This window comes from Elephas maximus, chromosome 19 (genome assembly GCF_024166365.1).
Source record: "Elephas maximus indicus isolate mEleMax1 chromosome 19, mEleMax1 primary haplotype, whole genome shotgun sequence".
NCBI lineage: Eukaryota > Metazoa > Chordata > Mammalia > Proboscidea > Elephantidae > Elephas > Elephas maximus.
Window position 1 is genome coordinate 71,419,212 of NC_064837.1, and position 24,867 is coordinate 71,444,078.

The following is a 24,867-nucleotide window of genomic DNA, read 5'->3' on the forward strand; positions in this document are numbered from 1 at the left end:
AGTCAGAACAGACTCAACGGGTTTGGTTTCAGTTTTATCCACATGAGTGCTAGGATCCTAGCAGAGAGATGCAGAGGCAGGGCTGGTCCCCACCTAAGCTGATGACCAGGGAGCAAGGAGCAAGAGAGCCAGTCTTCGTGGTGAGAAGGGTGTGCACGCTCACAGCCGACCAAATTTCCAACATCCAGGACGTATGGACGCCACGCTTGGAGGCAGACAGAAGTTATATGAGGAGCTGAACAATCACAGGATCAGATGGGGACAGAAACCACCCACGGCCCATGCGGAAGTGCCAGCTTTGTGTGGCAGCAAGGCTGGATGCCCGGGTGCTGCTTCCCAGGCAGCCAGGGCGGCCAACGTGGAACAAGTCAGGAGGGCCAAGGGCACAGCAGCTGGGCTGGGTGCTATTCCCATGCCGTACACTCAATTGCTTGACTGGTGGGCTCCAGAGCTGTTATCACTGGACTGTGCGGGACCTAAGCTAAAGCTCTATGACCTTTACTGCCTCTCACATCAGGGTTTCTCCAAGGGGCCCTAAGCTGCCAAAAGGGGCAGGCTGCATTAGAGCCAAGGTCAGCACTCAGAGGATGCCAGGTGAGGGAGGGCACAGCTCAAGATGCATGTGCATTGCTGTTGAAGCCCTGCCTCTGGAGCAGGACCGGACACAGGTGCTGGGGATCCTTGGCCTGCCTCATTCCTAGGGATCTTGCCAAACACTGTGGACAGTCTTTTAAGTAACTGTTAAAAGAGCAATGAGTCACCTAGGCCAAGTGGTGCGGAAAGGTGACACAAAGGTTGGTGCCCCAAGATCGGAGGAAGCAGGTTAGAACACTCTCTGGCCAGGTGACAAGGTGATAACAGTTGAGGCACACTGCTCAGACGGAAAGGCTCTGCCAGCCTCCACCCACACCTGTGCGTTGGGAAGGGACAGTCCTCCCGGAGGCAGCCAGGCAGGGGATATGCAAGCTGGGGAGACAGGCCCTAACCTTCCAGTGTCTACCGTCAGCTGAGGACACAGACACCTCAGGCTTTCACTTGAAAGAAACGCTGTCGAGGCACCTGAACAAGGCAGACCCCAGACCCTGGCCAGCGATGGAGGTGCACAGCACAGGAACGACAATGAAGGCGCAAACGACACTTCAGGTGCTTTTATTAGGTTCCGTTGCAGGGCCGGAGCCGGGAACTCTGACCCAAGCCCACAGGCATCCCTTCAAGCCCAAGCGGCCAGGCAAAACAGGAGCACCTGGTCCCCAGAGAGTGCCCTCAGTTGGTGGGCACTGCAGCCACCTGTTCACCAGTAGGTTCAGGAGACGGCGGATCACACCTGTGCAGGTGGCTCAACCTGCAAGGATGGAGCTTGCGGGGCACCCCTCCTGCTTAGCACTCCCTCTAGACAGTGAAGAAAAGTGCATTACTGAACAGAGAGTGGCTCAAACCAAGGGTCAGAGAACTGACGATGCTTTTTCTTCAGCCAGAAGGCGAAGGAAAACAGGTGTGGAAGTGAACGCCAAAGCTTCAGCGTGAAGAGGAAAGGGCAGGAACTTGGCGGCAGAGACTAGCAGAAAAGGAGCAGGTGGTGGCAGCGCAGCCCCGGAGCCGATGGGCTGCCAGCACGTCCCAGGGTGGAAACAGCGATGGCAATGCATGGAAGTTGAGCACAGGGCGGGCAGCCCCATCGCACTCCCACGGCTGCTGAGAATGAGGCTGTGGCCACCACAGGACCAGTCGGCCTCTGCACCCTTCTTGACGGTCATGCTGGCTGGGCAGCTCTGCCAAGGCTGGACCAGCCAGGGACCCTTGGCCAACAAGGACAGCTGCCGTGCCTGCACCTATTCTCACGCCAGGGGCATCCTCTCCCTAGTGTCCCGAGGAGGCAGGATCCCAGGCCGTCTGTGGAGAGGCTGACCGTTCTCATGGGCACAGCGCAGTGTTAAGGCAAAGAAGCAGCAAGAGGCCCAGAACTCCCCCAAGGGACGGCTTCCTCATGACCCAGAGAAGGGAGCTCAGGACCACAGGAGACAAAGCTGATGCGCCTCTGGCCTCCGCCTGGCCTGGCCCACAGCCTGCAGCACAGCAACCTCCCAGTCTCCACAGTGGCCCAGGTGGATCTGGGCTGGGTGAGACCCAAACTCCCTCCCCAGGCCTGTCTGCTTAGTCACTGCGCCAGGCCAGGTGAGGACCAGGGGTAGGGTGGGCGGTATCTGGCGTGATGTGGCGCCAGCCTTCGCATGGACTCCCGTGCCCTGCTCTGCGCAGCCCGTGCATGTCTGGAGCTGTCAGCGTGCAGTGTGGTGGGATGTCTCAGGCACTGAGGTTTATCGAAGGGTAAGTGATGGTGGGTCCCCCACACTGCTCACCCAGGACACACCCCCAGAGGGATCCACTGAGGAAGGACATGGAAACTAGTCTGTCACTCCCCTCTTGTGCAGTTTTTATCTTAGAAAAATAAATAGAAGTCCTCTGGGCAGGAACTGCCAGTAACTCTTACTACAGCTGATGCCAACTTTAAACCCCGTGGAGGTCTGGTGGGGGGGCGGTGGCAGGCCCCTGCGTGTCCACCAGACGATGGCTGTTTGAAGAGAAGGAGGGCCTCACAGGCAGGGTCTCAGCCTAGAGCAAGAGGACACAGGGCCAAGAGCTCCAAACCAAAAACGGGGCGGGGGGGGGGAGCAGAGGGAGAGCACTAAAGGAAGAAGGAAAGATGGACGCTGAGGGCAGCAGCAAGCCCCACCCAGCTCCAGATGAGGCAGAGGCGCCAGGCACCCGAGCACAGCGGGGTAACGTGGGTAGCTGTCAGGCTTTCCCAGGTGGGGCCACGCTGTGATCCTTTGGCAGGTCACCCAACAGCCTGGAGGAAGGCTGCCCTGGTTTCCTTTCCAATGGGCGCCCTTTGGGAAGAGAAGCTCTGGGTCAGAGCCCCCAGCCCCACGCCCTCAGGCCTGCCCACTTCAGGCATCACTGTGGGAGCACACCGTGCGTGACCCCGGCTCCTGAGGGCTGGGCGCCTGTCCCGCCAGCGGCCTTAGGTCCTGGGGAGGCTGCACATCTCGCAGTGCCCGGTGCCCGGCGGGTTCATGAAGGTGCAATGCTGGCAGGCCCACATGGCGGCGGAGGTGGCAGTGTGCGCGGAGCCCCCGACAGCACCGAACTCCTGGAGGCCTGGAAGCTGCACACCGACAGTGCCTGCGGGCGAGGAGAAGGAAGCAAGTGGTCAGCCCACCTGCGAGTCTCCACACACCGTCCCCCTGAGAGCTCTATGCTGCTGCTGCTTGGCACAATGAAGGCAGCTCTGAAAGCAGCTGCTGCAGGCGAAGGCAGGGTGGAGCAGCCAGCTGGGGCCAGCCCGTGTGGGCGCAGCACGTGTGGTCACAGCTGTGGTCTGGTGGCACATGCCATCAGTGAGGCCATGCCCCTCAGGCCACACCAGCAAGTGAGCCCACAGAGCACCTGCAGCACGGACGCTGCACAGTGTCTGTGGCCTCCAGGGGAGCCGGCAAGCACAGCAGCCACCCTGTGAGCAGGCACCAGGTACACCAGGAGGGCGCTGCTCCCAGGACAGACTGAGGCCAAGGGGTCTTCAAGTCTGTCTTGGCTATTCTAGGTCCTGTGCATTTCCAGATACATTTTAGAACTTGTTAATTTTTACACACACACACACATACACACAGTCTGTGGAGATTCTGATTGGGATTGCACTGATCCAATCCACACACACAGAGGAGTGTCCTTAGCAATGTGTGAGTATTCCACGTAGTGGTCTCCCACAGCTTCCATTCAATCTACCCCAAGTAGTTTACGTTCTGTGACCTTTGGTAAATGGCCCATTAATATTAATTTCTAACATGAGTGTAATAAGAATTCACCCCTATGCATGGTCAGTTGAAATCTGGGGTAGAAACCTAAGTCGACAGGGTGTAACAAGCACATCATAAGCTCAGCAAAGCAGATGCCCCTGGTAGACACTGCAGGACAGACCCAAACACAGCGACCCTGCTGCCCATGGGCCTCCCACTTACCCGGGTTGGCCTTCTTTTTCACCAGGTCTGTGTGAGGGAGTGTGGCTGATGGCCTCCAGCTCCCACAGGCCTCTACTTTAGTGCCCACGAGGAGCAGAGACACGGTGACACTCAGCGGCACCTTTCAGACCCACCCATCCTTTCCCTCAACCAGGCCAATGCACGTCCAGGATCACCTGGCAGGACGTCCCCCTCAGCCTCTCAGCACCCTCCTGGGCTGAGAGAGAGTACTCCAAGATACCAAAGCTGCTGCTGGGATGTTTCTGTGTGACAGACCCAGAAGGAAGACCAGGAAAGAGTGCTCACTGCAGAGACCGAGTGGCTGCCGAGTGTCTGCCATCGGCCAGGGCCGAAGCCATGCCTGGATGCTGGGGCGGCCAACCATAGCAGGCCCTGTCTTTGCAGACACCACCCTGCCTGGTCCGCTGTGAGGACACAGGCGTGGGGGTCCCGATTTAGGGCGTTTCAGGGCATCTGAGCAACATTTCAGCACATGAGAGCCCACTGCGTTAGGGTTTGATTGTCTGAGCTCAACCGTATAAAAAGAATGCTTAATAAAATGAGACGTGTGGCATAGTTAGTACTCTAGTTCTGAAGACCACTGAGCTTCTAGGCACTCTGGTGTCAAGAGACAGTAAGACTCTTTTTCCACCAGGCTCCCTCACGGCTTAGATTTCAGTGAGGTCTTCCTTGGCTAACTTTGGCTCTATTATCTATCCCCCCAGATTGAGAAAATGGTACAAACATTTTCACACACATGTTCAAGGTTGTCTTGCTAGGGCTTTCTGGTACTTCTCAAAGCCACAAGTAAAAGCCTGCCACAGCACCTGCAGGCGAAGTTCTTAAGCTGCTGAGTCACAGCACGTGAAGCCCGGGACCTGCACAGCACGTACACAGCAGTGAAAGCACCCGCGACCCCTGAGGAGCGCGTTGTCTGGGTGTGCACACTGTAAACACTCACAGAGCCGTGCACATGAAGCCTGGGGCCTGCACAGCACGTACACAGCAGTGAAAGCACCTGTGACCTCCAAGGCGTCCTGCTGCCCACGAAGCCCCCAGGATGCTCCTGGCTCAGGGCTCTGGTTTTCACGAGGGATGGCCCTTGGTGGCCTGGCCCAGGAGAGGTGGCACTTACTGCAGAGTTGCTCAATGGTGGCCCACTGCTCGGACTTCTTCCATGTCTGTGCCAGCTCCTCATTCCTGGTTCTCACGGCCTCCAGCAACAAGCTGATGCTGTCCTGCGCGACACCAAACAAGAAGGTCCGCCTTGCTCTGCTGTGGCGGACGGGCTCTGCTAACAGGTTTCTTCTCCAACATCAAGGCACATCCAGAGGGCGTTTAGAAGACCCTCCAGGCTGTCACTATCAAACTCAAAATGCCACACACTTAGGCCAAACGCAAGTGCTAAATTGAGCTAAAATTTAAATTCTTCAAAAATAGCCCCCAAGCTGGCCACAGCGTACTCAGTAACTCAAGAAAACAAAGGCTCCCCTCATCCAGGGTTCAGACAGACACAGCAGTGAGGGCCCTGTGAACCCAGTCTCCCTTAGACACTCTGGCTCTTCATCTTCTGGATCACGTCTTGAAACCCGCACACTGGATCCCAGGCCCCCAGGGTAGAAATGCAGAGAAATCAAAGTGTTTATGTAACAAGAATCCAATCCTCCAGGGGCCTCCCGGCAACGGTTCCTGACGGATGCCTACACTTGTCCCAGCCTGCCCATCTCAAGGCTGCGCCTGGGCTGAGAGCAGGGTGTTGCCCTCTGGGACTGTGGGAGCCATGGGTGACTGTCAGAAATGGGTGGGTCTGACTGGATACAGATGCGAGAAGAGTCCGTTGGAGGCCGCCTTTGTTGCATCTGTTCCGTCACCTCCGATGGCTCAGAGAGGCCGCTCCCCTTTCGGGCCGGGGGCGGGGGGGGGGAGGCACCCCGGCATAGGCAGTCCCACGGCCCCATGGCCCCACGAGCAGCCACTGTCACTAAAAACACCTCCCTCCTTCTCCTTCCAGTACATCCTACACATGCCAGCTGTGAACCGTGCACCTGGCTGCTGCACCTTGGGCCAGGCAACAAAGCAGACACTGCCTCGGGAGAAGACAGGATCTCGCTGTTCCCTGGTAGAGCCCAGACCCAGTAGGGGACACACCTAAACACCTCTGCTGCCTGGAGGTCCCTGGATGGTGACTGGAACAGACACTGTCCCACATCACAAAGGATGAAAGCTCCGAAGAGAGACAAACACCTCTTCCCATAGCAAGCCCCTTGCGGAAGGAAAGCTGGGCCAGATGCTCTCAGTGCCAGACCCTTGAGTGGGAGACACCTCTGGAGCCAAGCTTGATCCAGCTCCAGACCCACCTGCTGGCTGGGGGGAAGGAAGTCAGACAAAAGGCACCACTCCTCTGAGCCACCCTGCGCACAGCACAGATGCCTGGCTTGGGACATGCTCCAGCCCTACCTGCAGTGGCATGACCTCATTGGTGACCAGAAACAGCAGGAGATGGAAGTCTGAGATGGTGTCCAGGAACATGGATGAGGTATTTTGGGACAGGTAGGTGGCCAGACTGTGGAAGTCCTGACGTGTGGGCAGAGGGAAGGAAACACGTCAGTCCCTCTGCAGGTCCCCAATGCCATGCCCAGAAAGGGGCCCCTCCCCCAGGTCAAATGGAGGCACTTGGCTGAGTGAAGCCCCTCCCTCTCCTTCTGTGACCTTGGATGTGGAGCCCAGAGGCAAAGGAGCCAGCAGCTGCATCATCAGCATAATCAGTGCTGGCCCCTTCCCCCAAGGAAGACACTCTGGGTGCCTGAAGTACAGAGGTGTGTGGGAAAGCAGGTGTGTGTGAAGCTGGCCCATGAGTGAGAGGCCATCCAAACAGGTGGGAAATGCCCCCTTCCCTCAGAGTCAGGCAACCTCTGTGACAACATGGGGGTAGGAAGGGCCCACTTCAGGGGCAGGATGAGACCCGTGTGCAGGTGTTTTGCTTTGTCCCTGACCTTGGGCAGCTCAAGGGGAAAAGGAGGAAGTCTGTGCGAGGGTGACGGTGGGGGCATTATGCTGCCCGGTCACCTCTGCACCCCACAGGCCCCGGGCCAGCGTGTAGGCCAACAGACCCAGGTGTCAGAGGGGTGGCGTGCTTACATCGAGGAAAACCTCCTTGTAGGTGTTCCTAACCACACCACCTCCTGAAGTGCCTGTCAGATTACGGTTCAGGACACATGTGTGCACAGCCTACATGACATGCACAGGACAACAAGGCAACTCCAGTGGGGTCTGAAGATTGCCACGGTCAGCGCTGCGCTCTGGAACACCCAGGTGGCCCGGGAATGCAGAGGGGGATGGGACTGAAAAAACTGTGACAAAAGACCCACTCCAGCAAGGCACACGATACAAACGTTCTGGAGAAGCCAGGGGAGAGTGATGCTCTGGCACACCCACAGGCCTGCGGCACATGGGACCTGTCCTTGTGGGGATTGGTCACCCCCAGCCAGGTGCCACTGTGATCAGCAGTGCCTGAGGAAGAGGCCTCAAACGACTTTGTCATGGGGAGGAATTGGGGAGTTTGAAAGCTTGGCACTTTCTGGAAAAACAATACTGACACTAGATAAACCATCACAGCTCCTTTAAATTACACGTCTAAAGACAAAGGTTTACCTGTGTCTCACCCAACACATCCCGGTTTTCGATGGGAAATGGATTTTGCGAGATAGAAAACGTGTGAACCGGGTCCTTGGGGAACGTTGTTGTGATCTGAGGATGGAAACACAGGCCAGGGTGAGCAGTGCTGCCTGTGGGCACTGGCCCTCCACCCCTGCAGGCAGCCCGGAGGACCCCTCCTGGCACTGGGCGAGCGCTCACAGCAGCTCTGCATCCAAGGAGAGTCACCCCCATGTGAAAACTGAAACTGGGAAGTAAAATACTTGGAAACTGCACCACATCTGTGCAGTCTCTGGCTGTGAACAGTGGCCCCTGCTGTCAGGGAGCAGCCCCCTCATGACAGGCCTTCCCTGGCAGCTACTCCCCCCGCCACCCCAAACCCTTTGTTGGAACTGAGGAGCCACAGGGCAAGAGCAGGAGGGGCCCTGTGGGCAAACCCTGTCACTGGGTTTGGAGGTCACACACAGCACTCCTGCCAGCCTGCGAAGCCTCTCCTACCCCAGGGTGTCACATCCTGGAGTCAGACAGGCAGACTGGAGCTGAGTGCTGCCATTCAAGGGGAGCCCGCATCCTCCCTCAGGCTCCATCCTGCCTTCCTGTTGACAACAGAGGGCATCCTAAACCCACCATCTACCACAGAGACTGCGGGCAGCGGGTAATGTGTAGCGTCAACACACGCAGTTTTTATTCCTCCTGGCAGATGCCCCTCCACCAGAGCATCCAAATGGGCGCTCTTTCCACCTTTGGGTTGACACAGCTTTTCCTGTGCAATGTGACACCCGGCAGTGCAGATTACACCTCGTCCAGATTCGGGGGCTATTCTGGCTCCTTTGGGACTATTTCTGAAGAACTGCAATGCTGTCCTGCTGTTTTCTGCATCAGGAGAGGTAGTGAGCCATTTCTAGGCTAGCTGGCCAGGATTCCTGCCATGACCACGCCAGGCACCCTGACGCATCACTACTGGCGGGACATGGAGCTGTGTAGTGAAGGTGAGCCTCGGGGCCGCTGTCAGCTCCTGTCCACAGCTCGCCTTTCTTATCTGCACAGCAAAGGAGACCACAAGCCTGCGTCCAAGGGGCAGGGTGAGGGCTGTGGCACCATATGCTGTAGAGACCAGAGTCTCTGAACATGAGACAAAGCCTGGGCGCTTGGGTCCCTGTGCCAGAAGGCACACAGCACACTGGCAGTGAGAGAGGACGTGCCAGACATGGTAGGTCCCCTGGAGAGCCAGAGGTCAACGTTGCAGCCGTGCACAGACATCACCTTGCGCCCACTCCACCCCCAATGAGCTGCCTGGTTGTTATGGAGCTGATGCCCTAGGGATGGATGCTGGCTTGGACCTGCCCCTGCCCAGCACCCGGTCTTGAACTCCGTGAGCCTCCGTCGGTCTTGGTAGAGACTGACCCTCAGCCTGTGAGGGGGTGAGGTGTGGACACGCTTACGGGGCACCTGTCTCACGTCCCAGAAACGGGGCTGGGTACCACAGGCGGAACGCTCACCCCAGTACACCTGCAAGATGCAGTATCGACTCTGACAAAGCTCATGAGGGCAGGAAGCTCACTTCCCTCCTAAAAGGCAGGCCAGGGCTGGGAGGCTGTGGCGGGGAGGAGACCTTTGAAAGCCGGTTTTCAATCAGGCTGACTCCTCCTAAGTGTGTGTTCCATCAATCTGTTCTCGTCTTAATTACACCCCGGGTAGTCTACAAACCAGATGCCTTTACAGCCTAGGTAATAAATATGTTCTCTGGAGCTGTCAGCTGAAATGGAACATCGATGGGCTCAGCTTGCAGGGGCCCACTGTTCCAAATGCAATGATATTTTACAGCCTGGATCACATGCCCACCCTGAGTCCAAATGCCACTCCAAGGGAGACTGGGCACGGCCGTGGTGCAGGAAACACTCTGCCTACAAGGGTCTGCGCTCCTGCCCCTCTAGACAATGCCGTCATGGCTCTCACTTCAGCGGTACCCTCTACCCTCAGGCTGATGGCCAGTCTGAGTCCCCATAGGCCACATGTACACAACCATGACATTCCCTCAGAGGAGACTGAGATGTGCAGAGCCCGCCAGCAGGGCCAGGTGCCTTCGTGGCTCCTGGAGTTCCACCAGGAAGACACATGCTACCCCCCCGTCACACCCTGCCCGTGGCCACTGGACCAGACTGCTCGGCACCCTTGCAGGGACATATGACCAGAGCCCCTGGGCTCCTCTCTGCCTGTGGGGGAAGACAGTCCTCGGTCTGCTTGCAAACCCATATGGAGATGGCTAGCCCCTGAGTTGTTTCCAAGGAAATAAAAACCTGAAACTACAAGGAAAGCCCTGAAAACCATGAGCCCCTCAGGACCTCTGGGAGCTGGAAGACCCAACCAACACTGCCTGGGGTCTGCTTGGTCCAGCCCTGCAGCACCACTTACGTCGATGATCAGGTACTCCACGGGCAGGGGGCGCGCCAGCTGGGTGATCTCATTGCCAAACTTGTCGATGTCCTGGAGTGGGAAATAAGCCCAGGTTAGCTCCCATCAGTCAAAGCGCACCGACCAAAACACAGCCTTCCTCTCACAAACCTGTCTCACCTGTGAAATAACGGCAGTTCTTGGTAAACTGCATGAAAAGCAGAAAGACAGATGTGCAGACCTCTGCAATGAGTCCAGCTGCCATCATTCCTTGGAGCGCTTTATGACGCCCGTAACATCAGGTAGCGGTATGCTCCTGGCTAATGAGGATCTCCAATGGGAGAACGCAATAAAGCCACTCCCTCCCCCGCAGCTGCAGCCAGAAGTACTGCTCCATCTGTGAGATGGCAGGACAGACAGGCTCGACGGGGCGGGCACGCCTCCCTCTGGTCAGAGCGCCCTGCTCTGTCCTTTACAAGCCCTTCCTTAAACCTCACAGGTGAGCGCAAATTCTTAAACATCTCATTCACACTTCTGAAATGGACCTTTTGGAGACTTCATACTTGTATGTTAATAACATAAACACACACAAAAGAGTACACATACACACAACTGAGTACACACAACTGGATACACTCACGAGTACACACGTAACTAAGCACACACGCAACTAAACACAACTGAGTACACACAGCGTATGCACAAGTACAGTACACACAAAACTGAGTATACACACGACTACACACACACACACACGAGTACACACATACACAAATACGTGGACACAGAGCCCACCACCAATCTATCAAAGTCTCCGCTTGTTTTGCTTTGTCAGACACATGGAACATAAAGTTTAATTACGGGGAAAAACGGCCAGCATATGTTCATTAATCATAAGATGACAATTAGATCTGATTTATGTCAAACGTGCTGAGTTCAAACAGAGCTCTAGAAATAAATGCCTAAGAACCGACGCTTTTCATTAAGGATTCTACAAGACAGGGCCATAGTTTCTACCTAAATCATCACTTAACATTACATAAATTGTTCACCGAGTCATATATAAATTACACATCCATAATCCCCAATTACAGGGCCTCATACAAGAGTTTACATTTATTAAAGCTCTCAGGCCCAAAGTGGGTGCTACACAGACCTTCCTGAGTGCACAGGGTGACTCGTGCCACCTCCAACCCACCAGTACCGCCCTGGGGACGCTGGGCACTGTCTCAGGCCGTCACCACCAGCTGCTCCCCAGCCACCCAGGCCACCATCCTCATGGGAGGTGACAGGCTATGTTCAGCATGGTCTGAAGTTTTCTTGATTCTTCCACGCCCCCTCCTGTTTCCACTCACACCCGGAGCCGCCTCCAGGAAGTGGCCCTGTGTGAACACAGCCTCGTTCCCTATTTCCCTCAGAAGCTGAGATTCTTTCCAGCCAGTGCAGGTGAGCCATGAGCCATCCACCCTTCAACAGGGGCAGCTGAGAAATGAGGCCTAGTGAGTGGGATCCTGGGCCCCAGAAGAGGCAACTTCCAGACTGAGGAGATGGAGTAGGAGGCAGGAATCAAAGCCAATCAAACTAAGTCACCATTTCCAAAAATATACTCTTGCCCGTACATGAAATAGCCTGCAACAATTCACACATAATTAGCCCATCTGGAATTCACCTTCAAATCTAATTACACTCTAATATGCAGAAACATTTTCCCAGCACCTGTTCGGCTAAGCTTCCCCCCTAGGGACTTCCCTGTTAAATGCCCCTCTCTCTGTGTTGTGCTATTCTCTCTCAAATTTAACTACCCAACTGCACCATCTATGTTCCTCAAGAAAATAAAGGTGCTGTACCCCCTTCTCTTCCCTGGGGGAAAAAACAGGTAACTTCTATTTCTCCCCCATGCCTTTGCTCAAACACTTTTGCCAGCCAATTCTGAGCCTTGCACACCACTTTAAAAGGCAATTACTTTTTATGGGCCTTAACAAATGTCAGATGGAATACGCGAGGAGGAAGATGTCTGAATTCTAAGTCTGGCAGCCGCCAAAGTGTCAGCAGTTCTATCTCCACCTGGCACGGGAAGTCTTGGTGGTGGGGGGCGGGGAACAGAAGCTGGCAGGGAGGGGCAGAAGCTGCGGTCCCCAATGCCCACTGCCTTGCCACAAGCCACATGGGGATGTGGTGGCTGCAGCCCTGACAGCAGGGAGACACCCAGGTACCTCCAGGTCTGTGAGCTGCAGAGCACATTTCATCGACTGGACGACACCATCTTGTTTAAGGATGGTGAACAAAATCCCTAAAGTGCTGCTTTTCTCTCAAAGAACCAGCCAGATGGGAAACAAGAGGCACCAGATCTGAGAAGCCACAGGATAAAACAAAGCTTCCTGAAGAGTGATCATCAGGAAACAGTCCAGTTAGCAAGCACTCTCACTGTGCCTGGCTCCACAGAAAGGTTCAGCAGCTTACAGTGACTGGGGGCTCACTGCCTCCCTGACCCAGGCTAAGGGCTGTGTGTGGAAGTCAGAGGCACGTCACACCCTCAGTTCAGGATGAGGAAAGGAAGGCTTAAGATTCGTCACTGCCCCAAGATCTAATAGCTGGAAAAGGCAAGGGGATGACAAGAAACCACATCTGTCTAAAATCAAAACACAGAACAACAGCCCTACCTGGCTCTGTTCCTGAGCCCAGAGCTAGATGCCACAAGGCCAAGGGTACCTGAGATCAGGTCCAGGCTCAAATCCGGCTATGGACACACTGAGCAAGGTGCCACCTCCCACGCAAGGAAAGGAACAAAAACCAAGTTGGGGTTTAAGCAGCTGGAGATTCTGGGTGCCACAAAATCCTTTTTCCAAAACTGAGATTACGTGAATATGTCATTCAGGATCTCTTCTCTGTGGGCAATTTCTTCACTATTTGATCAATTTTGTGAAAGATGCTGGAAGCAAACAAAATCTCCTAGGATTTAAAACAAGTGCTTTAAAAACCACATGGTATAACAAAGGCCCAAAGTCAGTTAAATGGGGAAAAGACAGTCTTTTTAACAAATGGTGCTGGCATAACTGGATAACCGTCTACAAAAGAAATGAAACAAAACCCGTACCTCACACCATGCACAACACTAACTCAAAATGGATCAAAGACCTAAATATAAAATCTAAAATGATAAAAGATCATGGAAGAAAAAACAGGAACAACGCTAGGAGCCCTAACACATACCACAAGCAGTATATAAAACATTACTAACAATGCACAAACACCAGAAGAGAAACCAGATAACTGGGAGCTCTTAAAAATCAAACAGCTATGCTCATCCAAAGACTTCACTGAAAGAGTCAAAAGATTACCTACAGACTGGGAAAAAGTTTTTAGCTATGACATCTAGTGCCTGATCTCTAAAATCTACACAATACTGCAAAAACTCAACTACGAAAAGACAAATAACCTAATTAAAAAATGGGGAAAGGATATAAACAGATACTTCACTAAAGAAGACATTCAGGCAGCTAACAGATACATGAGGAAATGCTCTCGAGCCATTAGAGATATGCAAATCAAAACTACAATGAGATTCCATCTCACTCCAACAAGGCTGGCATTAATCCAAAAAACACAAAATAATAAACGTTGGAGAGGTTGTGGAGAGGCTGGAACACTTATACACCGCTGGTGTGAATGTAAAATGGTACAACCACTTTGGAAATCGATTTGGCACTTCCTTATTAAAAAGCTAGAAATAGAACTACCGTATGATCCAGCAATCCTACTCCTTGGAATATATCCTAGAAAAATAAGAGCCTTTACACGAACAGATGTATGCACACCCATGTTCACTGCAGCACTGTTTACAATAGCAAAAAGATGGAAGTAACCAAGGTGCCCATCAACGGATGAGTGGATAAATAAATTATGGTATAGTCATACAATGGAATACTGGCACATCAATAAAGAACAACGATGAAATCTGTGAAACATTTCATTACATGGAGAAATATGGAAGGCATCATGCTGAGTGAAATTAGTCAGTTGCAAAAGGACAAATATTATACAAGACCACTATTATAAGAACTCAAGAAATACTTTAAACAGAGAAGAAAATATTCTTTGATGCTTACGAGAGTGGGAAGGGAGGGGGGGAAGGGGTATTCACTAATTAGATAATAGACAAGAACTACTTTAGGTGAAGGAAAGGCAGCACACAATACAGGAGAGGTCAGCTCAACTGGACTAAACCAAAAGCAAACTAGTTTCCTGAATAAACTGAATGATTCGAAGGCCAGTATAGCGGGGGCAGGGGTTTGGGGACCATGGTTTCAGGGGACATCTAGTTTAACTGGTATAATAAAACCTATTAAAACATTTTGCATCCCACTTCGGAGAGTGGCGTCTGGGGTCTTATAACGCTAGCAAGCGGCCATCTAAGATGCATCAACTGGTCTCAACCCATCTGTCTTTGGTGTTCTTCATTCTTCCTTGCTCCCTCGGTGCTGGGCTTCTAGGTGCTTCCAATGTTTATTACGCAGACACCACCATGATGAACAACCCTGGATAAATGCTTGTGCACATCTGTTTACAACATGTGTTTTAAAGTCAGAGACCGCAAGACTAAGAGGACCGCTGTGATGTTTCCCTTGTTGTTCTCTTTGCCTCAACTGGTAATTTCCTGAAGCAGCAGAAACGAGCGCCTCCCATCCTACAGGGCTATACAGGGAGGGCAAGCAAGCCATCTCTTAAGGCGAGAGAATGATTAAGGAAGCAGCACATGTCCCACGCAAAGCTCAATTCTTAAGTTAAAGAAACTTAATATGAGACACAGAAATAAAGAAGCAAATGCCTGCCTCGTGAAGGATATTTAAAAAACAGAAAGCAAACACCTAGTTAATGACATAATCCTGAAAGCACCTCCTTTACAATTAGAGATGAGATCAAGCGTACCAGTAACCTCCGACGTCACTCAGCACCGCTCGGGAAATCCGAGCCAGCTGCGACCATTAAGGCTGTGTCAACTGGGCTGGGCCATGAGTCTCAGTGGTCTGGCAATTATGACACAGTCTGGCAGTCGTATAATGATACAGTCACCTCTATGACGAGGTCCGATATGATGTCATCGCCTCCATGAGGAGACCTGCTACGGGCAGCCAGTCAGCTGAAAGGCAGTTTCTTTGGGGCTATGGCCGGCACCCAATACATACGGACTTTTTGTCAAAGCTCTCCAGCTTTTGCTGCGCTCTGGTTTCTACCTTCAGCCCGTCAGCACCTGACCTCCAGGCCCCGGGACTTAGGCCAGCAGCCTGCTGCCTGACCTGTGGATCGTGGGTTCATTAGCCTCCGCGGCTCTGTGAGTCAGGAGAAGCCTCCAGCCTGACACCTACCCACGGACTTGGGACTTGCCAGCCTCTACAACCACACAAGCCATTTCCTTGAGATAATCTCCATGTATACATACATCTGTATACATACATACATACATATAGATATATAAACACATACACATATAAAATTTTTTATTTTTATGCTTCACTGGTTTTGCTTCTCTAGAGAACCCAGCCTAAGACACCAGCCCAGCAAGCCAAGACAAAGACTGGAAAGGACAGTAGTTGGAAAAGAACAAAGACTGTCACTCAGGGATACCGAGATTATCTATGTAAAAACCTCAAAAAGAATATACATACAGATGATGAGAATTAACAACAGATAGCCAAGAGGTTGCTGGATACAGAAATTTAGCTGTTGTTTCAAACAGCAATAAAGAGCTTCAAAATGTAATTTGAAAATGATGTATTTACAATACACAAACAACAAAGAGTACCTAGAGCTAGAAACAGTCTAAGGCCTTCATGGAGGAAACCACAAAGCTTTGAGACAGGAAAGAACACCAAAAAAGCGCAGAGCCCACCAAGCTAAGAGGAAGACTGAACTCTGGAAAGATGTCAGTGCAGACCCCAGGGGGGCAATTCTGTGTCTGTTTTACTGCAACTTAACCAGTCAATTCTAAAATTCACATAGAAGAATGAAGGGCCAGGACCAGTAAGGGCTCCTGAAGAGAAACAGGCAAGCCCCCAACATGAAGTTACAGCAATCAGGACGGCAGGGCACTGGTACTGGTCGAGAAAAATGGGCCAGCAGAACAGGCAGAGTCCAGAAACACACGTTTCATTTATAGAAATGGTGGGTGACAGAGCTGTTCGTACACTACCTGGGAAAGGACAGCTCTTCTCAAGAAATGGTGCTTGGGCAACTGATTACCCACATGGTTAAAAATAACTGAAACATCACTGGTCTCACCCCTTCGGGAGCAAGGGAGAATGAAGAAAACTAAAGACATGAGAAAGATTAGTCCAAAGGACTAATGGACCACAACTACCACAGCCTCCACCCGACTGAGTCCAGTACAACTAGATGGTGCCCAGCTACCACCAGCGACTGCTCTGACAGGGATCACAATAAAGGGTCCCAGATAGAGATAGACAAAAATGGAGAACAAAATTCTAACTCACAAAAAAAAGAGCAGACTTACTGGCCTGACACAGACTGGAGAAACCCTGAGAGTATGGCCCCAGACACCCTTCTAGCTCGGTAATAAAGTCACTCCTGAGGTTCACCCTTCAAAGATTAGACAGGCCCATAAAACAAAACAAGACTAAAGGGGCACACAAGCCCAGGGGCAACGAATAGAAGGCAGGAGGGGACAGGAAAACTGGTAGCAGAAAACTCAAGGTCAAGAATGGACAGTGTTGACATGCTGTATGTTGTTATCCAATATCATAAAACAATATGTGTACTGTTTAATGACAAGCTAGTTTGTTCTGTAAACTTTCATCTAAGGTACAATTAAACAAACAAAAAAAAGAAACTGACTGAACCCCAACCTCACACCATACACTAGACTAACACCCTAAATGTGGAACGCAAAATCGTAAAACTTTTAGAAGACAATATAACAGGATTATCTTTATGATTCAAAAGGCCCAACCATAAAAAAGTCATAAATCTGACTATATTAAAATTTAAAACTTCTGCATCAAAAGACATAAAGAGAGTAAAAAGGCAAACTACGACTCAGAGAGGTTATCTGCCACATGTAAAACGGACAAAGGATTAGCATGCGGAACACACAAAGAACTCCTACAAATCAGCATGAAAAAGACAAAACCCAAAAGAAAAACAGGAAACAAGCTTGAACAGGCACTCCACAGAACAGAAAACAGGAAGAGCCGATAAGTAGACAAAAAGATCCCAACTTCACTCGTAATCAGGTAAATGCAAAGTACAAATTCAGTGACATACCATCTTACACCCACCAAGTAAGTTTGAATATGAAGTGTGGTGTGGAGCAACCCAAAAACTAGATATGGCAGGTGGAGTATAATTTGGTACAATCCCTTTGGAAACAAGCTGGGATTACACAGCAATGCACCCGCTCCAAAAGACAGCAATTCTACTCCTACAGAAACTTTTGCACATGTGAGCAATGATGTCAGTGGTAATTCCGCTAAGATTAAAAAAAAAAAAAATACAACTCCCAGGAAAGAGAGAGAAATGAATGACATCTGCTCGTGAGGTGGAAGACCGTGCTGCGGCTAAGACAAACACAACGACTTGCGAAGACAGACATCTCTGAGGACTAGAAATGCCTCCAGATATATCAAGTTTGATAATATGCAAAACTAACAGTATGCTGTTCAGGAAAACAAACACGTGAGGTAGAACTATGAAGAAAAGCAGGAAAATGCTACCATAAATTCAAAATAGTGGTGAGCTCTGAGGGGGAGAAAAGGAGACGGAAGTGGAGAGGAGGGCCAGGGGGTCTCATAGGCCATGGTCAAGTTCTTATACTCAGTTGCAGAGCCACAGAAATTTGGTATTATGCCTTCTTTTATTCCTTAAATATATTTTATAAATATTCTTTTGTATCTACTTAATGTTTACTAGATGGTAATACTTGATTAATCTAAACTGAAGTATTCATTCCTATTTTTTTTTTTATTAGAGCCCTTGTGGTATAGAGTAGTTAAAATGACCTGCAGCTAAGCACAAGGTTGGCAGTCCGAAATCACCAGCAGCCCTGAGGGAGAAAGATGTGGCACTCTGCTTCCATACAGATTTACAGCCTTGGAAACCCGAACTGACTTGATGGCAGTGGGCTTTTCCATGAGGATGCTGGATCTTGTTATCAATCACAGACTGGCAAGCTTTTCTAGAAAGGGTCAACTGAAATCCAGTCTTAATGCTTAGTGTTCAAGATGGCAGCTAATCTCATGTCTGAAAAATGAGTAAAAACTGTTCTACGTCACAAAACCTCCCGTTACAGTAAGCATTACAAGTTCGGCAGCACTTTCCTGGAACAGCCACCACATACTGGTTCCTAGCACAGAGTGACTTGATGTGTCAGCATTTAAAAATCCCTCTAAAACTAAAGATTCTTCAAAGTACCTGATGTTTTTTGGATTCCTGCATAAACACAAGATTCTGTCCAAGGCCAAGGTCTGGTCTGTGCTATGAAACAGAGCCTCTACCTTTCATCCTACATGCAATTCTTAAGACAGTTGACAAGGAGACAGGAATGCTTCTTGGCCCACCTCACGTGGTAGGCCCCAACAGTCACCAGAGGAGACCTGGGCAGAAAAGCCACAGCCACTGAAGAAGCAGGAGTAAAGACTCACTCCAGGGTTTAGAGGTGGAGACCAAGAGGGAGCCAGGATCACCGCTCTGCAGATAGGGAACAAGCGGACTCCCCACTCCCTCATTCCTTTCCCACGTGTAGCGCTTTGCTCCCGCTAACACAGGCTCCAAAGACAGAGTCCACGCTCCAGACAGTGATCAGCTGCTTCTGATCTGAGAAAAAGTTGAGTTCTTTGTTAGCCAGCTAGGCTGTCTCCAGCCTCAAAAATCACTCTTCAAAATATTCTTTGATGGTTACGAGACAGGAGAGGGACAGAGGGAGGGAGGGAGCAAGGGAGGCGGTTTTCACTAATTAAATTTTAGATAAGAACGGTTTTAGGTGTAGGGAAAGACAACACACAATACAGGAGAGGTCAGCACAACTGGCCTAAACCAAAAGCAAAGAAGTCTCCTGAATAAACTGAACGCTTCGAAGGCCAGCGTAGCAAGGGCGGGGGTTTGGGGACCATGGTTTCAGGGGATATATAAATCAATTGGCATAATAAAACCTATTAGGAAAACATTCTGCATCCTACTTTGGAGAGTGGTGTCTGGAGTCTTAAACACTAGCAAGCGACCATCTAAGATCCGTCAGTGAGTCTCATCCCACCTGGAACAAAGGAGAATGAAGACCACCAAAGACAAGGTAATTATGAGCCCAAGAAACAGGAAGGGCCTGTAAACCACAGACCATGTCAGCCTGAGACCTGAAGAACTAGATGATGTCCAGCTACAACCGATGACTGCTCTGACAAAGGCGCCAAAGCAATTAAACGGGGAAAAGACAGTCTTTTTAACAAATGGTGCTGGCATAACTGGATATCCATCTACAAAAAAATGAAACAAGACCCATACTTCACATCATGCACAAAAAGTAACTCAAAATGGATCAAAGACCTAAATATAAAATCCAAAACAACAAAGATCATGGAAGAAAAAAAAAGGGACAACGCTAGGACCCCTAATACATGCCATAAACAGTATACAAAACATTACTAACAATGCAAAAGAGAATCTAGATAACTTGGAGCTCCTAAAAATCAAACATGTATGCTCATCCAAAGATTTCACCAAAAGAGTCAAAAGATTACCTACAGACTGGGAAAAAGTTTTTAGCTATGACATTTGTGATCAGCATCTGATCTCTAAAATTTACATGATACTACAAAAACTCAATTACAAACAGATAAATAACCCAATTAAATCAGGAAAGGATATGAACCGGCACTTCGCTAAAGAAGACATCCAGATAGCTAACAGATACATGAGGAAATGCTCACAATCATTAGCCATTAGAGAAAGGCAAATCAAAACTACAATGAGATTCCATCCCATGCCAACAAGGCTGGCATTAACCCAAAAAACACAAAATAATAAAGGTTGGAGAGACTGGAACACTTATATGCTGGTGGGAATGTAAAACGGTACAACCACTTTGGAAATCGATTTGGTGCTTCCTTAAAAAGCTAGAATTAGAACTACCATACGATGTAGCAATCCCACTCCGTGGAATATATCCTAGAGAAATAAGAGCCTTTATGCAAACAGATATATGCACACCCATGTTCACTGCGGCACTGTTTACAATAGCAAAAAGATGGAAGCATCCAAGGTGCCCATCAATGGATGACTGGATAAATAAATTATGGTATATTCACACAATGGAATACTACGCAAGGATTAAGAACAATGATGAATCCGTGAAACATTTCATAACGTGGAGGAATCTGGAAGGAATAATGCTGAATGAAATCAGTCAGCTGCAGAAGGACAAATATTGTATGAGACCACGAGAACTCGAAAAATAGTTTAAACAGAGAAGAAAATATTCTTTGATGGTTACAAGACTGGGGAGGGAGGGAGAGGAGTTTTCACTAACTAGATAGTAGATAAGACTATTTTAGGTGAAGGGAAAGACAACACACAATACAGGAGAGGTCAGCACAACTGGACTAAGCCAAAAGCAAATAAACTGAAGGCTGTGAAAGCCAGCATAGCAGGGGCAGGGGTTTGGGGACCACGGTCTCAGGGGACATCTAAGTCAACTGGCATAATAAAATCTATCAAGAAAACATTCTGCATCCGACTTTGGAGAGTGGTGTCTGGGGTCTTAAACACTAGCAAGTGACCATCTAAGATACTCCAATGGGTCTCAACCCACCTGGAGCAAAGGAAAATGAAGAACATCAAAGACACAGGTAATTAGGAACTCCAGAGACAGAAAGGGCCTCATAAACCAGAGACTACAACAGCCTGAGACCAGAAGAACTAGATGGTGCCCAGCTACAACTGATGACTGCCCTGACAGGGAACACAACAGAGAACCCCTGATGGAGCAGGAGAGCAGGGGGATGCAGACCTCAAATTCTCATAAAAAGACCAGACTTAATGGTCTGACTGAGACTAGAAGGACCCTGGTGGTCATGGTCTCCAGTCCTTCTGTTAGCCTAAGACAGGAACCATTCCAAAAGCCAGCTCTTCAGACAGGGATTGGACTGGACTATGGGATAGAAAATAATACTGGTACAGAGTGAGCTTCTTGGATCAAGAAGACACATGAGACTATGTGGGCAGCTCCCGTCTAGAGAGGAGATGAGAGGGCAGAAGGGGTCAGAAGCTGGCGGAATGGACACGGAAATAGAGAGTGGAGGGAAGGAGTGTGCTATCTCATTAGAGGGAGAACGACTAGGAGTATATAGCAAGGTGTATATAAATTTTTGTATGAGAGACTGACTTGATTTTGTAAACTTTCACTTAAAGCACAATAAAAATTAAAAGTTGGTAGGAATGATAAAAACAATGGCCAAAAGTGCACACATGGATTTAAAAACTGTTGAAAAAAATCAAATCATTTTAAAGAAACTAGATTTTCAAACGTATCTTAGACATGGTATAATGGCCATAAAGAGAACTCTCAGTGACAATAAACTCTGGTATGATGAAAATACTCAGACTCATTAGTGATTGAAGAAGTGCATGTTCACACCTCAAGATGCTACTTTCCATAACCTTGTTGGCAAGATGTAGGTGCTAGATAACCCCAGGTTCTGGCAAGATGTAGGCGCTGGATAACACCAGGTGATGGGAGGATGTAGGCGCTGGATAATGCCAGGTGTTGGGAGGATGTAAGTGCTGGATAACACCAGGTGTTGGCAAGATGTAGGCACTGGGTAACACCAGGTGTTGGTGAGGATGTGGAGAATCAAGGACTCTATCTGCAGCGAGTACTGGGTGGCACAACATTTTCCAAGTACAATGGAAATTATAAACCCACAGATTCAAGAAGCTCAACAAATCCCAAGCACAAGATATAGGAAAGTAACTATACCAAGGCATGTCACAATCAAACAGCTTAAAGCCAGTGATGAGAAAAATTTTGAAGCAGCCAGGGGAAAAAAGACACGCTACAGTCAGAGGGAAAAAGATAAAGAACACATCAGACTTCTTGTTGGCATCAATGTGAGCCAGACAACCGTGGTACAAAAACCCATCAATCCAGAATTCTTTACAGAGAAAATACCATAGAAGCATACAAAGGCTGACCTGCGCTCTAAGAAGTACCAAAGGAAGTCCTTCAGGCAGAAGGAAAAGTGGTGTCAGGTGGAAACCCAGTCTACCATAAACGGTACCTAGGTTGGTGCCTTTATCACAACATGGAACAACTCCCGAGGATATAAACCGTGTCTCTAGCTAGTCTTAGAAGAGCCATCCCACTCCTACGTGTTCAAAGCTGACAACATTTTCCAGTAAATATAGTTTTTATAGCTTTCACAAGAAGTAAAGATTAAGAAATAGACAGTTATTTGTCTAAAATGTTAGCTTAAACCCTGGTCTCCTCAGGAAAGCCTAATTACTGGCCACACAACTCCATTCTTTACTACTGGTGAGGCCCTGGCACACACTGCTTTTCATTTTTAGAAACTGTAACTGTGTGTTGCCATGGTTTGACTTGGCGTTGTACATCCCAAACCCAGTGTGTGTTTTTCTAGCTCTGGGTATAATGCCTAACATCACAAAAGCCTGGATAGCCAATAATGAGCCCTGGAAATGCTATGGAACGCAGTATGCATTTAGTCACAAGCAGGGTTCCAAATAACCACGGTGGATAAATGGGTTAGAAAACTCCAGAACAGGCAAATGTTCACACTGTTCTCCATCTGCTCAATTCCTCGTTTTACCACCATGCTGTTTACCTTGTAGAACACATCGGGCACGTACTGCTCACTGCTGGACTCCTTGGCGTAGCCGAGCTCGGGGGCGTCTTTGCATGGCAGCAAGCACTCGTCTCGGACCAGGGCCATGCACTGATTGGACACCTGGTAACCTTCAAAGTGGACCTGGTTGTCGGGACCACCTGCAAGACAGACAGATCTTCAGAAAACTATCTACCAAAGGAACTTCAAAACACCTATCTGTTACTCTTCACTTCTGACCAACAGAAACAATACGCTCTTGGATAAGAATTCAAACCCACTCAACGCTAGTTTCACAAGTGGCTTGAGCACAAAGGCCTTGGACACAGAACATCTAGACTCTGCTGCTCTCATCGACAGCCTCTTGGTTCCATGAACACGTCTCCCCAGTGGTACATTCTATCAGAATTGAGGAAACAGGATTGTTAAACAACATTCTCCAACATTCACCCAGAGGTATGCTTGGTGACATCAAGCACTTAGGTTCCTGGCTTTTACTAGCTCAAGAGATGTAAATGACAGAGTCCTACAGTACAGCAAACTTTTGTTCTTGAAAGAATGAGGGGCAGGGGGATACAAATGCATCTGGAGGTGGAAAGAGGTACGGGGAGTACATACAAGAAAACAAGACAAACTACTCTGAGTAAAAACAGCTACTGGCATTTGTATTGCACACAGAACAGTCTCTACTTTACAAAACCCTACACAGCTACCACATTTAACCAATGCCACAGGGCCTCACCCCCACTGAGGGGACAACCCTCACATTTTGGAGGTGCAGCGGGCAACATGTCAAAGTCCCCCAGCCCAGGTTTACTCATTGACGACCACGTGCTGCACACCAACTGCCACACTGGCTTTAGGGAATAAAAAGTAACCTTCTCTAGTGCAGTGGGCTTCTCTTATCTATGGCCTTTCTGGCCTTGGGTTTATAATTTTGCCAAAGTGACTGGCTGGGCCACAGTCTTACAAGGAATTGGTCCGTCTACTACACAAATAGGGTATGTAAAACCACCCAATAGGATTAAGTAACTGTTGGGAGAATTGGTCAATTACTATGCAAATTAAGTGACTATGGCCTACCAAGACGATTGGTTGGTTTGTGGTCTGGTAGGAGGGCCATGACTTGAAATTGACAAGAAGTAGGCTTACACAAGGGCCAACTGCACAGAAGTTGAGGGGGCCCTCACTACCACTAGGAAGAGTCTGGGGTGGAGCACGTCCTTTGGACCCAGGACCCCGTGCTGAGAACATCCTAGACACGGGAGACAGCTTGTAACACCGAAAATGGCACGAAACAAGCGGCAAAGAAACGGTGGCAGCAGTATGAGCAACTGGAACCAGAAAGAAGACCAGCACAAGGCAGGTGCAGTGGGTTTGCCAACCCATAGACTGAGACAGAGCTAAGTGCCTCTGGGCACTTGTTGGTGAAGCTAGAGCTGTAACACTTGCTCGAGCAGGGCACGGGCGAGAGAAGGCCTGACTGCCTGCTGGCACAGCTGAGAAGGTAAGAGCTGTCTTGGTTGGAAGCTGTCCTGATTGAAGAACTGTATCCTGTCACCTGAGTTGTATCCTGTTACTTCCAAGTTGATCTTGACCCCAAGTTGTAGTTCCCTAATAAGTGACATAATTGTGAGTATGGTCTGTGAGTTCTGTGTGGCCACTGCAACAAATCATGGAACCCACAGAGAAGTAGAATGTGCTGTGGGGAGGCCAGGGCTAGTGTCAGAAAAGGTGAAAAAGTTGGCGAGTAGAGGTATGGCTGACCTCTGACTCACAGGAACCAGCTTTGGGCTGATCTTGATCCTCATTCCTCCTCTTGATGTTAGACAAGCCCTGACACTACTAGTTTACACTCTCAACATCTCTATCTCAGTTTCTCTGACAAAAACACCAAGAGTAATTCACTGATCAGGGAACAGAAATGTCATCCACTTGGCTTTCAAGTGTTTGTCAGGAGC

The 24,867-nt window shown here is 49.6% G+C and overlaps 1 protein-coding gene across 1 annotated transcript in view; it reads right to left on the bottom strand.

The window, feature by feature from the left end:
* Positions 1-1,133: 1,133 nt before the first annotated feature.
* NPLOC4 (NPL4 homolog, ubiquitin recognition factor) overlaps positions 1,134-24,867 on the bottom strand; it is a 65,460-nt gene continuing 41,726 nt past the window's right edge. Inside the window, exons 12-17 of the mRNA XM_049859311.1 lie at positions 22,907-23,067; positions 10,083-10,154; positions 7,668-7,763; positions 6,474-6,590; positions 5,152-5,254; positions 1,134-3,183 (exon numbers count right to left, since the gene is read on the bottom strand). Coding sequence (XP_049715268.1) covers positions 3,023-3,183; positions 5,152-5,254; positions 6,474-6,590; positions 7,668-7,763; positions 10,083-10,154; positions 22,907-23,067 — 710 coding nt within the window. The 3' untranslated portion in view covers positions 1,134-3,022. The remainder of the gene's footprint in view (positions 3,184-5,151; positions 5,255-6,473; positions 6,591-7,667; positions 7,764-10,082; positions 10,155-22,906; positions 23,068-24,867) is intronic.